This window comes from Gadus chalcogrammus, chromosome 13 (genome assembly GCF_026213295.1).
Source record: "Gadus chalcogrammus isolate NIFS_2021 chromosome 13, NIFS_Gcha_1.0, whole genome shotgun sequence".
NCBI classification, from domain to species: domain Eukaryota; kingdom Metazoa; phylum Chordata; class Actinopteri; order Gadiformes; family Gadidae; genus Gadus; species Gadus chalcogrammus.
This window is the reverse complement of record NC_079424.1, coordinates 8,747,931-8,763,376: the sequence shown is the minus strand read 5'-3', so window position 1 is coordinate 8,763,376 and position 15,446 is coordinate 8,747,931. Positions and strand designations below refer to the sequence as shown.

Genomic DNA, 15,446 nt, shown 5'->3' with positions numbered 1-15,446 from the left:
ATAAAGTCTCCTGGTCACATGTTAAAGTCACCTGGTCACATGTTAAAGGCACCTGGTCACAGCTCAAAGCTAAAAGGCCGGTGTGCCAGGGTTCCCCACTGCCCGCTCCGTTGAATGACCATATAAGGCATCTGGTGCCACTTCAATAAAGTGAAAGAGAGAGAAGAGAGAAGAGAGAAAGCAAGAAAGAGAACGATAATTTAGAGATAAAGTATTCTTAAAGAGCTACTGACCCCTGCCCTACCCCGTCACATAAACACTTTTTATCCTTTCTTTATCTCTCCTTCATGCTTTCTCTCCCCTCCTCTCTTTTGCCCTTTCTCCCCTCTGATGTGTTTTGCCTCCTCTTTTTCCCCTCCATGCGAGGTAAATAGCTCTCCTAGAAATATCCCTCCCGCCCTTCCCCTCTCTCTCTCTCTCTCTCTCTCTCTCTCTCTCTCTCTCTCTCTCTCTCTCTCTCTCTCTCTCTCTCTCTCTCTCTCTCTCTCTCTCTCTCACCAGTGATAAGAGAGCAGATTTATTTGACTTCAGTCACTTCAGGAACCAGAGCCACCAGAGCAGAATGATAGGAGAGCACTTTCTACACTTTCTCTCTCTCTCTCTCTCTCTCTCTCTCTCTCTCTCTCTCTCTCTCTCTCTCTCTCTCTCTCTCTCTCTCTCTCTCTCTCTCTCTCTAAGGGTTGGTCTTTCAGATACCTTGTAGTCTCTCTCTGTAGTCTCATTCCTTTTTTTGTTTCTCAAGTTCTTCAACAACACTCCCTTCTGTAGTCCTTATCCTTCACTCCTACCAATCTATTCTCTCTCACTGTATTTCTTCTTTGTGCATGTATCTTCTTTACTGTTTCTTTGTCAGGGGTTTTGTCTTCAAAGAACTGATCGTCATCAAGAGAAACCGTTTGGTCTCAGAAGAAAAACTTGAGATAAAATTCCTGAATTTCCTCAATTAAATCAAAGAAGAAGAGGGAGGAAGAAGGAGACGGAGGCATAGAAGATCAAGACATGGAATTATCTTTGCATTCAAATCCTACAACACTCTGCTGGAACCATGGATGTTCTCCCTGCTAGGCACTAAGCAGGGGGTTGTGTAACAGTGCGACACCTCAACACAACAAGGTGTGCCTTCCCTGAGAATCACACTGAGGAATTTCCTGTCGATCTGTTGGACCTCCTGGGACATCGGGAGCTGAAAGTTCCAAGAACTTTTCGAGGTTTTCCCACGTCCGACTCCCAACTCTTAATCAAGGCTTTGCTCCAGCCCAGAGCCTCCCAATGTTCTCCCTGGGGGTTACAGTGTAACCAGGGCCGACCTTTGACCCCATAGTGTTGAACCCGGTCACACTGACCCCGGCGACCAACGTGCCGAGACCTCAGCACCATGAGAGGAATCCAGCTTCTCACGATGCTTCTGATTGGCTGCCTGTGGGTGGCAGGACATGCCAGCAGGGAGAGAGGAGGGAGACTACGCAGCCAGAGGAGAGGGAAGACGGCGGTAGGCGGAGGTGTGGAGAAGAAGAGGAGGCTCCAGCGCCTGCAGCAGGGACCCTGCAGCTACACCTTCGTCCTGCCCGAGCTGGGTGCCCTCTCAGACCCCCGGCCGCTGGCGGAGGGTGCGGGGGTGGGGCGTGGTGCCCAGCGGGACGCCCCCACCCCCGGGTGGGACGGGCCCCCCACGGAGCTCCGCCGCATGTCCCCGGGGAAGCTGCAGCACCTGGAGAGCGCCATGAGGAACACCTCACAGTGGCTGCAGAAGGTAGGAGACCCCGGTCCACTCGGACCCTGGAGAGGCAGAACCCTGGACTCGGGTCCAGGGTTCGATCCCAACTCCAACCTATCCAGTGTCTAGTACGTCTCGATCGTATAATCCATCTGACGCCCCATCTGACTAGACTATCCTCACATTCTAAAGTTAACCCCCGGGCCATGTCAATACTTATTCGGTATTTGCATCAAAAGATTTCCGTCCGTACCTACAGCACAGTTTTCAGAACGCCGTCCATCCACACTGAAACAGCGATTTCACAGTTTCAGTTCATGCCCAGACTAAAGATGTTTGGATCACATCACAATCGTATGTCAGCAATTTGACCATGGTAGAGTCTCACTTTAGGATCCCTCTGGGTCGGCTTGACTGAAACACGTGGATGTCTTTAATCCAGGTTATCTAGTGTGGGAACTCCTCTCTCATCGATGCGCCTCTCCCCAACTCTCCTCCCTTCTCCTCCCGCCCTATCCTCCCGTTTCCTCTCCTCCTCTCTTCCCCTCTTCCCACCTTTCCCCTTTTCTCCTCCCCTCATCTCCTTCTATCCTACTTGCCGCACCCTCTCCTCTGTTCTCCCCCCCCCCCCCCCCCCCCCCCCCCCCCCCCCCCCCCCCCCCCCTTCTTCCAAAACTCCTATTCTCTCTCACCACCCCCTGGAGATGGTGGAGGAGAAGGGGTCGTATTACTAAGCGGTTATGGTCTGGAATGGAACACTCACTCCTGAGATTATTCCAATCAGGATGGAGGACAATGAGAGCAGAAACTCTGGTGTAGCTGTGAAACTCTTTCAGTTTGTGTGTGTGTGTGTGTGTGTGTGTGTGTGTGTGTGTGTGTGTGTGTGTGTGTGTGTGTGTGTGTGTGTGTGTGCGTGTGCGTGTGTGTGTGCATGTTCATTGTGATAATACAATGAAGTTGGTCAACCGGGGACTTGTTTCGCTTTCTGCCAAATGACTTTAGAGAGAGAGGGAAGAAGAGAGGGAGAGAAAGAGAATGACAAAGAGGGGGAGCGAGAAAGAGAGAAAGTGATATAGAGAGAAAGAGAGAAAGAAAGAGAATGAGAACGAGGGAGAGGGAGAAAGAGATGAGAAAGAAAGAAAGAAAGAGACAGAGAGCGAGGCATGTTTCAAAACTCTGCCTTTGTGTATATACCACTGCTCCTGTAAATGGATGAAAGTACGTGTGGGTCTGTGTATATGTGTGCGTAAGTAGACATGTGTATGAATGGGTGTCAGTGAGTGACAGTAAGTTAGTCCTGTGCGTGGCTAGACGTTTCTGTATCCCCAGGGAGTGGGCGAGGATTGGAGAGGCTGAGGTTTATTTTGAATTGTAGTTATACTCGCTGCTCTATCTATATCCTGTCAGCCGGACCTGACAAACAGAAAGGGCTTTCTATTCACACACACACACACACACACACACACACACACACACACACACACACACACACACACACACACACACACACACACACACACACACACACACACACACACACACACACACACACACACACACATACACACATATACATAATGCCCCCCCCCCCAAACCACACACACACACACACACGGTTCCCAGAGGACAACGGTCATTACGGGGTTCATGTGTCAATTAGTTTTTCCCAGAGAATCACCCTGTGCCGTTGGCATAGCAAAAAACCTGAAACATTCCCCTACTTTGTATACGCATGTGTGTATGTGTTTCCGTATATGTTTGTTTATAGATGTTGTGTTTGTGTGTATGTTGGTCTATATGTGTGCTTATGTGTGTCTGTGTTTTAGTGAGTGTGTGTGTGTGTGTGTGTGTGTGTGTGTGTGTGTGTGTGTGTGTGTGTGTGTGTGTGTGTGTGTGTGTGTGTGTGTGTGTGTGTGTGTGTGTGTGTGTGTGTGTGTGTGTGTGTGTGTGTGTGGATGTGTGTGTGTGTGTCTAAATTTCTTCCCAGCTCATAATATCTCAGGTCTGAGGGGGGATTCCCTTTGTAAGGAAAGGTCAGTGTTAACACACACTCATAACATAAGTCCAAAACATCTAACCCTTATCCAATCAAGACCCGCGGCCTGAGAGCCCAGCCAATCAGAGAGCCAACCTAAACAACAACGCTGGGTAACTCTGGGTTAAGACCAAATATGTGCTCCAGCAAGACAGATTGTCCTTTGGTAATCGGGTAACAGTGTTAAACTTTATGAAACGCTCACACAGCAGGCAGCTCCAGATGGGGCTGATAATCAATCAGAGGCGAGCCTCTCTGTGTTTGTGTTCGGCTGAAGTGACGCCAGAGTGACCTCAGAGCCTCAAACGGCCAATGGGAGCAAATGGCGCTACCATGTAGCGCAGGGCAATTCAACCTCCTTAACAAGTGGGCCGAAAAGGAAAACCACTGGGGGTATATGGGCCAAACAGAGTAAAACTACGTGAATGAATCACTACAAATAAATCGTACTTAAAGTAGTGTTAACTTAATATCTATAGTACTACTACATGGAATAAACTTGTCAGACGCATTCCTTCCTTCTTCACTTTTAATCGTATCATTATAAAAGATTTTGTTCTCACATATTTTGGACACGTATTTAGAATTCAACCATGTTGTTTGAATCATCACAAAACAGAACTACTGTACATATGAGCCATTTTGAGCCATTTTGAGAAACTATGTTTCTTCTTTATTTTATTTATTTTTTGCATGCAACCTCTTGCGGGTCAGAAAAAAATTAAGAGGGGCCGCATTTGGCCCAAGGGCAGCTAGTTGAATAGGCCTGATGTAGCGTATAGCTTGAGGTAGCATATAGCTTAGCGTAGCATGGTAAACGCTGAACCTATTGCTGTGGGACAAGGGCCACTCTGTCTCAAGGCACTATTACTATTGCATTTTTATGGTATTATTATATTGTTATTGCTTTATTATTATTCATATTTTATACTCTTGATGAACAAGAGAGAAGGCTGGATGCAAATAAAGTTTTCCATTCTCTAGAACTTTATTGTACACTTTTTGTGTACAAGAGAGTTTTTGCAAAAGCTACTTTTTGTAGCATTCTAGGGACTTTGTGTCTTGGAACCAGACAGCGGACAGCTGTGATGTCATATGTCTCCTTATTCCTATCCTCCTCCTCCTTCCCTCCTTTATGCCTCTCCTCCTCTCCTCCTCTCCTCCTCTCCTCCTCTCCTCCTCTTCTCTCCTCTGCTGCTGCTCTTCCTCTCATCTCCTCCTCTCATCCTCCTCCTCCACTCCTCTATTCCATTACTCCTCCTCCTGCTCCTCCTTCCCCCCTCGGCCCTCTGCTGCCCCTCCTCCTCTCCTCCTTTCCTTTTCTCCTCCTCTCCTCCTTTCCTCTTCTCCTCCTCTCCTCCTCTCCTCCTTTCCTCTTCTCCTCCTCTCCTCCTCTCCTCCTTTCCTCTTCTCCTCCTCTCCTCCTCTTCTCCTTTCCTCATCCTCTACTCCTCTCCTTCCAGATGAAATATTGTGTTGTTGACCTCTATTGACCTGAGACACACACACACACACACACACACACACACACACACACACACACACACACACACACACACACACACACACACACACACACACACACACACACACACACACACACACACACACACACACGCAGGCACCCGCACACAATCAGACGCATACACCCAACACACCAAGCTTATGTAAATACAGCGCTGCAGTGGAGCGCTCCAGAACTTCATTACTGGGTCGTTATTCAGCCTCATGGTCCCTGGGGCCGTCTGGGTCAGGGTCCAATAGTTCGCCATCTCCCTCCCGTCCAAAGGAAATGTTGTGCTGGACCCTCACACTGACAGACAGACACTATTCTGCGTATCTCTGGATCTGATGGATTTAGTTTCTCTGAGTGCCTTGATCATTGGGCCAGCGCCAGGACTCTACACTCTGATGACATAGGACCTTACTGAAATGCATGAACCGTAGTCTCATGCTATGTACATACCGGCCGCTAAAAATGGAAGAAGATGAGACCTTCTTCAGTTTCTTGCGTCATGTATGTTTTTCAGCAACAATATAATGCATACAAATTCAACAGATATTTATAGTTTACATGGAAAGTGTTGTTTTGTTGGAACAACAAAGCAAAATCTGAATCTTGATTAGTACTCCCTGGAACCTGCTCACATATTCCCGGTTGAGGCCTGATTGCATTAGAAGTCTTTAATCTCTGCTTGCTCTTCCATCTAAACTGCTGACAGAACAAATGGCTTCCAGAACCTTCCCCGTCCTGAGTACTAAGTCATGGATCATGTCTGGCGCGATCACATCGCTAGTTACACAACAAGCTGTTAACAATCCCCCAGCCAGAAAGGGGAATCACGATGGCTAAGTATGTGATGTATTCAACATTCATGTGTTTAAGGGACATTTTCTGGAACACAAATGGTGTTTTTTTCGAGTATGACAATAAGTTATGAGTATATAACTTACAGTTTTATATTTTGCAGTATATGAGTTTTGGAGTATGACAATGTGTTGGAGTACGCATCTAACATGTGGATTAAGGTTCAGTATTATACATCCCCAACTCGGGGAACACACCCGACACATAGAGCCAGAAAAGTTGATTTGTAGGTCTCAAAGCTCTTTAAACTCTAACACACACTCTAAACTATCACAGCTACAGTCAGTCCATTATCACAGCTACACTCTGTCCTTTTACACAGCTATAGGGTTTGGGTTTTATCACAGTTACAATCAGTCCTTTATCACAGCTACACTCTGGCCTTTATCACAGCTACACTCTGGCCTTTATCACAGCTACACTCTGTGGGGATGCTGACCTTCTCACTCTCGCTCTCTTTCCCCTCAACCCTCCCTCATCTCCCTCTCTTCCATTGTTTGCTATCTTACACGCAATTACAGATGTTTTACAAGCTTTTTGTGTAAACACACACACACACACACACACACACACACACACGCACGCACGCACGCACGCACGCACGCACGCACGCACGCACGCACGCACGCACGCACACACACACACACACACACACACACACACACACACACACACACACACACACACACACACACACACACACACACACACACACACACACACACACACACACACACACACACACACACACACAAACGCACACACACACAAACACACGCACAGTGTTTGGAACAAGTCCAAGCACAACACCCACCAAATGACTTAGCATTCCTTCCATCAAACTCTCTGGTCGTCTGGTTCTGTCTCTCCATGGTTCTGTCTCTCCATGGTTCTGTCTCTCGAAGGTTCTGTCTCTCCATGGTTCTGTCTCTCCATGGTTCTGTCCCTCGAAGGTTCTGTCTCTCCATGGTTCTGTCTCTCTCCAAGGTATGGTCTCTCCAGGTGTGAACAGTGTAATTTAACCAGAATTAGAGCAGCAGAAGTCATGTGACTGTTAACTATGGGGGGGGGCAGTGAGAAGGCAAATCCAAAAAGAAACCTTTATCAAGAAACAATGGGGGGAAAAAAGGAAGGAAGCAAGGAAGAAAAAACAATTACAGATGGATCCTCTGGGATAAAGTGACAGTGCCTGCTGTCCAGAGAGAGGGCCTCCCTCTGGGATACAGGACCCAGAGAGAGGCCCTCCCTCTGGGGTACAGAGCCCAGAGAGAGACCCTCTCCCTGGGCTCTGTATCCCAGAGAGAGGCCCTCCCTCTGGGTTACAGAGCCCAGAGAGAGACCCTCTCTCTGGGATAAAGGGCCCAATATGAGACCCTCCATCTGCTGGTACTGTGGGGTATATTTATCTATTATTTATAATAACATATATTATTTCTATTAATTTATCAACTGAACTCTCTCCTACTTCCATGGCATTTCTAGGGGAGCAATGCTGTCTTACTTATTTCTACTTAAGGGAAGAGGATACTTAAACTCTCCTTGGGAGGAGGGGTTTAATTTATCAAGCAGGGTTGAAAGGTCGTGTCATGCAACCCTGGGTCGCTTATCAAAATGTTTAAGTTGGCAAGGAATTGTTTATTTCTGTCTGTCTTTCTGTAATTGTTTGATTCATTGTTTGTTTCATTGTTTTTCTTTCCTTTGTAGTCTTTCTTTCATTCTCTCATAACTTGGTTATTATTCTTTCTTACTTTTTTTGTATAACTGCATTTCTGTCATTAGATATTCACAGTGTAGCTGTGGATACCTATCGTATTGTAGGAATTGTTATTTTTATTTGGGAGCACACAAATCTCAGCGGTGGAATGGTAAACAGGGAGATTATTAAACGGCATGGTAATAAAGAGATTATTACTATACCATATTTGGATGGTCTCAATTATCCCATAAGGGTTAATCGCTTTCTTTCATTTGGTCCTCTAATGTTCCTCTCGCACCCCCCCACCCCTATGTTGTGCAGTTGGAGGCGTCCCTGCAGTTGGGTGCAGGCCGGAAGGGGGCCCGGCTGCAGCACCAGGCAGTCCAGGACCAGACCGCTACCATGTTGGAGCTAGGAAGCAGCCTGCTCAGCCACAACGTGCAGCAGACTCACAAGCTGAGTCTGGTGGAGGCCAAGGTGAATTTAAGCCTCTATACTGGTCATTGACCGCTAGCTGCTAGTCGCTTGTCTCTATTTCCTAGCTTGCTGTTCCCTGGTAAATGGTTCCTAGCCTAGTCTTCATCTGCCAGGCACTTGCAACTAAACACTTTCCCCTAGCCACTACAGACTCGATTATAACCTCGAGTCACTAGCCACAAGTGACTAGTCTCCAGCCCCTAGTCTCTAGCTTCTAGACACTAGCCTCTACTCTAGTGACCAGTCTCTAGCCGCTGGCCGCTATCCTCTACCTACCAGTTGCCAGCCTCTAGTCTCTAGCCTCTTGTCACTTACCTCCAACAACTAGCCACTAGTCTCTAGTCTCTAGCCACTAGCCAGTAACGACCAACTGCTAGCCTAGTCTGTAGCCTCTAGCCACTAAGCTCTAACCACTAGTCTCTCGTCTGTCACCTCTGCCTCTTACCTCCAACCGCTAGTCACCAGCCTTAAACCACTAGCTAATTGCCTCTAGTCTTTATCCCTAGCACCTTGTGATTATTCATTAGCCATTGATTATGATGATGATGATGATGATGATGATGATGATGATGATGATGATGATGATGATGATGATGATGAGGATGATGATGTCAGGGGATTGGTACCACTAAAACCAGGTGCTGTCCCAGCAGGTGTTGAACAAGACCAGCAGGATTGAGGTCCAGCTTCTAGAGAACCATCTGTCCACCAATAGGCTGGAGAAGGAACTCCTTCTGCAGACCAATCAGATCAACCGACTGCACCACCACAACAGGTCAGAAAATAATACAGTATAAATTAATAAAAGATCATTAAACAATCATCAATAGTCTTCGGGTACGATCTACAGCTGCCTACTAATTATCAGTAACATGGCCATGTGATGACCACCTTTGCAACACATTGACGCTCACTGTGAATATCTCTGTCTCTCTCTATGTGTCTCTATGTCTCTCAGCCGTCTGGAGCAGAAGGTGCAGATGTTGGAGTCACAGCAGAGAGGACAGCTGGAAGACCTCAAGGAGGGTAAAAACCAACTGCAGGTACATTTATTTTATTTTTATCATTTATTTATTCGTCTGATCTTCGTCACAGCTACAGTCTGATCCTCATCACAGCAACAGTCCATCCTTTATCATGGTTACAGTCCATCCTTTATCACGGTTAAAGTATGTCCTTTATCACAGCAACAGTCCATCCTTTATCACTGTAGCAGTCCTTCCTTTATCACGGTTACAGTCTGTCCATTATCACAGCTACAGTTTGTCCTTTATCACGGTTACAATGCATCCTATATCACGGCTAAAGTCTGTCCTTTATCACAGATACAGTATGTTCTTGATCACAGCTACAGTCTGTTCTTCATCACAGAAACATTCTTTCCTTCATAACAGCTATAGTCTGTCCTTTATTGTCGGACAGTGATAGTCTGTCCTTCTCTCTGATAGGCTATGGTAAAAAGTCAAATGGTTGCCATGGAATCACTGGAACGACAACTGATGGTTGCTAGAAGAAACAGCACAGCGCTCCAGATGACCCAGGCTCAGCTGATGGCGTCTGTCCACTCACTGCTAACAATGATGAGTAGCACCACAGGTAGACACACACACACACACACACACACACACACACACACACACACACACACACACACACACACACACACACACACACACACACACACACACACACACACACACACACACACACACACACACACACACACACATATTTAAACACACAAATACACACACTCCTGAATATGGTGGCTAGCCGTATGGCAAATGATACACAAATGACCCTCATCTATACCCTCATGAACTTTTCTATGTGCGTGTCTGTGGGGTTTCCCCATGCAGTGCATCGATGGAGGGACTGTACAGATATCTTCAAGGCAGGACACTCCACCAGTGGTCTCTATGACATCTACATCACCAACATCTCCCACCCCGTCCAGGTGAAAACCCCGTTGTCGCTGTGGTTCCTACTAGCTTCTGTGTTGTTATTGTAGGTTTCCTGCTACCTTATATGGTAACAAGGTGGGTTACTTATTACCTTATAAGGTCACATGGTGGGTTCCCTGTTACCTTATATGGAAACAAGATGTGGGTACCTATAACCTTATAAGGTAACAAGCTGTGTTTCCACGATGAGCTTCCTCTGCCTCGTAAGGTTACCAGGTGTGCTTCCTGCTGCCCTATGAGGTGACGTTGTTGACGAACAGGTGTGTTGTGCTGCAGGTGTACTGTGACATGGAGACCAGCGGAGGGGGCTGGCTGGTGTTCCAGAAACGATTTGACGGCAGCGTCGACTTCCAGAGGACCTGGAGGGAATACAAGATGGTGGGTTCTGTCAATCGTACAGCATCAACCATCAGCGGATTCGGAGACAAAAATCGGCATTGGTTGCACATGATGCTGTTGAATGATGTGGTTGGACGGCCTAATTATTCACGCCCGCGAATGGCTTGCGCTCTACTAACCTTGATAACCCGTTGTTCTGCTTCCTGTTGTTGCTGCAATTCTGTTTCTGTGCAGAAACCTGGACCAAAGAATTGTTTCGTAATCACTCTGATCGTCGGCTTGGATTGTTCTCAGCCTCACTTGTATGTCACTGTGAGAAAGGTGTCTGCTTAATCATCAGGGGTCTCATTTATAAAACTGTGCGTGGGATCGTTACTAAAAGTGTACGTACACCCAAAAGCCAAGTTTTGCGTGCGCCAAAAAATATTCAGACTTATAAAACCCTGCGTACACACACCTCTAAGCAATCTTTGCTTCAGCTTCACGTTCCGCCGTGTGCACGCCCCTTTCTAACCATAAATGGGCAATGCAAACAACCTCATGAATGCGATCTGCATACAAAAACGGACTAAGATGCAAGTATTATGTCTTTTCGGAAACAATGGCAAAAGGACTAAGAAAAGCTAAAAAAGCGTTTTCCTTTTCCTCCAAACCATGCGTACGCATGGGTCAGAGATTGCTTAGGGCTGCGCACATTCTCCCGTCAAGTTAGTTTTTTATAGATCACAACTATGGCGTGGAAAGTCACGTACGCCACTTTCAGCCCCTTTTTGTGCGTACGCAACGGTTATAAATGAGACCCCGGATGATAATGTTATGCAGCACTTATATGATTGTAAGTGTCTTCAGGGGGCTGTCACAATCACACCAATTAGTCCATTCCAATTAATCCCATCCTGATAGAGTTGAAAACCCTGTGGTGTTTGTTGTGAACGCAGCTATGACATTTGTCGCACCCTACTGTGAACCCAACCGGGCGAAATGGAAAACAATACATTTTGGACAAGCCGAAAATGTTGTGAAAGCCTAATATGGTCCCTGGTGCTGGGCTGATCAGGCTGTGGTAATGCTGACACCTGCAGGGCTTCGGGGACCCTCTGGGGGAGCAGTGGCTTGGCCTGGAGGCCCTTCACCGGCTGAGCCTGCTGGGTCAGTACTCTCTACGGGTGGAGCTCCGGGATTGGGAGGGGAACCAGGTCTACTCCCAGTACGACCTCTTCAACCTGGCCAGCGAAAGTCACAGATACAGGTCATTCACACACACACACACACAGACACAGACACACACACACACAAACAGATATAAAGGCTAAACACACACGAATACAGGTCATCCGCACACTTATACGCACACGCCCACACACAAAGAGCTACAGGAAACCACAAACATACCTCTCGCTCTCTCTCTCTCTCTCTCTCTCTCTCTCTCTCTCTCTCTCTCTCTCTCTCTCTCTCTCTCTCTCTCTCTCTCTCTCTTACCGTTTCTCTCTCTGTCTCCTCTCTGAATGCTAGTGGTTATAGTGTCTCCAAGGGCGCAGTTCTCATATCAAATGATGTGCTCTGGCAGGAACACAGCCAATTATTATTAGCGTACAGTCTTTTTTTGGCTTTAAATGTGGTTACATGTCTTATATGATTGTGTACATAGTAATCTAGGCGAGGATGTGAACATGTGGAGCTCTCTCTTGTCAGCGTTTGACTGCGGCGTCTGAGAGAGGGTTTAGCTTCTCGTACACTTCCAGCTATAACAGTGGGTTCACTGACACTTTCAAATATATATTAATAATTCAGTTGTACGTCTCACTATACATATTTACCTATTCTACAGAGCCACACATCCACAAATACAGCACCAGGAGTCGGCTTCTATTAAGTATATATTTTTAATTGCATAATTTATTTTGAAATAATTTATAAATGGGGCGACAATTTAGGTGGACAAGCACATTCCGCCGCCCCCCTCCCGGGATCTGCGCAGATTAGTGTCTCCCTCTTAATCCCGGCTGGTTGCCCTGGGTTAAGGTCCAGACTGGTTGATGGGGATTACAGTGTCTTTCTCTTTGTCTCCTGACTGGTTGCTAGCGGTTACAGTATGTCTCTCCATATGCAGGCTGATTACCAAGGGTTACAGTGTCTCTCTCTCCAGGCTGGTAGCTGGGGGTTACAGTGTCACTCTCTGTGTCTCCAGGCTGGTTGCTAGGGGTTACAGTGGGACAGCAGGCAGACAGAGCAGTCTGTCTTCTCATGGGATGGCCTTCAGCACGCCGGACCAGGACAACGATAACTGTGACACCTGCAAATGTGCCCTTATGCTCACTGGAGGTAGAGCCAGACACACACACACACACACACACACACACACACACACACACACACACACACACACACACACACACACACACACACACACACACACACACACACACACACACACACACACACACACACACACACATATTCAAATACAGGCACACACAGGCACACAAACAAGTTGAGATTTTCCCAGGAACATCCAACGCAATTCTTTAAAATGCCCTGTGTTCGACTAGCCTGGCTAACACCAGACCTCATTTCTCAATCTACATTTAGATGCCTAGCAGCGCGCAATGAATTTGCGCGCAAGGCAGCATGGGTATACCCAGGCTAGTGTTCGACAGCAGTTCGACAGACAATGCAAACCATTTAATCTAGAAACATTTTATTTTAAATATATCAGGGCATTAACAGGCAAACGCTACAAATCTCTCTCGCCCTCTCTTAAGATTCAAAGGGCATTATTGTCATCGAAACTTGCATTTATATTGCCAAAGCAATATACCCTCTGTCTCTCTCTATTCCTCTCTCCCTTTCTCCCTCTCTATGTCTCTCTATGTCTCTCTCTCCCTCAGGATGGTGGTTTGAGGCCTGTGGTCTCTCTAATCTCAACGGGATGTACTACTCTCTTGGCCAGAACATCAGAAAGCTCAACGGCATCAAGTGGCATCACTTTAGAGGACCCAGCTACTCCCTACAGTCCACCGCCATGATGGTTCGACCCTACGACTTCTAACACCACCCCTACGCTCCACCCTGATGGTCGGCCTCCTATAACTCTCTATAACTCTATAGACGATGTTACCTGGACAGACTCCTTAATTGTCTGACCCGAGAACCAGGCCTGTATGAGGAGGGACGGTTCATCCATTGGTCAGGAGTCGACCAATCAGGACTGCACCTACATTGAGGCGGAAACGAAAGAATATGGATAATATTTGCTCTTGATTATCTCTACTGTATATTTTACATATATATGTATGTGTATATATATATATATATATATATATATATATATATATATAAATAATGTATTAAAAATATCTTTGTTTACACTTACATAAACAAGAGGATGGTTTACAGCAACGGACCTAGATGGACATGGAAGTCCTGCTCAGATAATAATGAATAGCAAAGTATTTAACCTTGGTTGTTCATATAATCCACCTATTCAACCAAACATATACCTTATATCCAGCTGTTTGTCAAGGGACTTAATGAGAAAAACAAGATCAAGTAATTAATTAATATGATTTTAGGGTTTGTATCATCATCTATAATCCCAAAGAGATTAATGAGTCTTTAGTAAAACATTTCAATCAATGTTAACCTCATCATGGCAGAAATCCCAGAACTCATGATGTAATAAAATGTGCCAGCTGAACCTGGAACATTTGACTCTGTAGTCCACCACAGGAAAGGGTAGTCAGGTGTTCGACTCTTAATGACCGGTATCGTATGTATTGGATAAAAGCTTTGGATAAAAGTGTCTGCTGAATGTCTAAATGAATGATCTGCTCTCTAGTGACTATCACTACCACATAGTACAGCTAGAGATGTCGGCTGGTTTTAAATGTTTTCAAAACTACCTCTCTATCTTTAGTTTCTCCCCTCTAGTCTCTTTAGACTCTCTCTCTCGCTCTCTCCTTCCTTGCTCTCACACGCACGCAAACACACACACACACACACATACGTACACACACACACACACACACACACACACACACACACACACACACACACACACACACACACACACACACACACACACACACACACACACACACATTTTAAAGTTCACATAAAATATATTTGTTGTTATTCAAACTTTTTTAGAAAGTGCATAAAATTGTTTGTTTGCTTGAGACGCTTCCTGCCAGGGTAACCTCGTTGAGTGTTTCTCATGACTTTACGTTGCATGCACATTTTTCAGATGCTAACCTCTGCTCTCACGTTTGGGTCGCAGTGCGTCGGAAACGTTCTAGACTGCCTTGCTATCTCTTAACCCATATATCATTTGATGCATATCGTTCTTCAAAACTTCTGCAAATTATCATCGAGAATGACAATTTACAGGTAATATAAAAACGTTGTAACGGTAGTTAACTACGAGAGGTTGAGTCAGGTTCAACTGTCAGGATGCATTCTACATTTGCAAAATGTCATCTAGCAGGTGTTTGCTTTTGTAATTGTTTCTGAAAATGAATGCTAACGATAATCTTATGCCCTCTTGTGGTACATTTCTAACATTACAGCATAGGCTATACATTGTAGTATTGAGCGACTAGAAATGTTGTTCAGTGCGTATATGTTCTTTCTTTGGTATATGTTCTTCCTTTGCGTTTAAGTACTTATGATGAGGTTTAGTAGTTCAATAACAATTACAATTGCATATTTGGTCACTAGTGAAGTACAATAGCATGCCTGAATTAAGTCGAATTTAAATAGAATGAGGCGGAATGTATAAGTCAAACTCAATATATGTCTTTTCAATATATGATCAAAAAAACGTAACAAAAAGTGATTAAATAAAGACCTTT

At 45.7% G+C, this 15,446-nt stretch overlaps 1 protein-coding gene across 2 annotated transcripts; it reads left to right on the top strand.

The window, feature by feature from the left end:
* The first annotated feature begins 668 nt into the window (after nt 1-668).
* angpt4 (angiopoietin 4) lies at nt 669-15,438 on the top strand. Of its 2 annotated transcripts, none has more exons than XM_056605797.1 (10): nt 669-1,750; nt 8,135-8,290; nt 8,929-9,065; nt 9,249-9,333; nt 9,739-9,886; nt 10,150-10,247; nt 10,531-10,632; nt 11,676-11,842; nt 12,782-12,915; nt 13,482-15,438. In XM_056605797.1, the coding sequence occupies exons 1-10, from the start codon at nt 1,376-1,378 to the stop codon at nt 13,640-13,642; spliced, it is 1,563 nt and encodes a 520-aa protein (XP_056461772.1). In that variant the 5' UTR covers nt 669-1,375; the 3' UTR covers nt 13,643-15,438. The 2 variants fall into 2 exon arrangements, with proteins under 2 accessions (XP_056461772.1, XP_056461773.1); XM_056605798.1 differs by having other exon boundaries at nt 8,944-9,065; nt 13,482-15,436.
* The last annotated feature ends 8 nt before the right edge of the window (nt 15,439-15,446 follow it).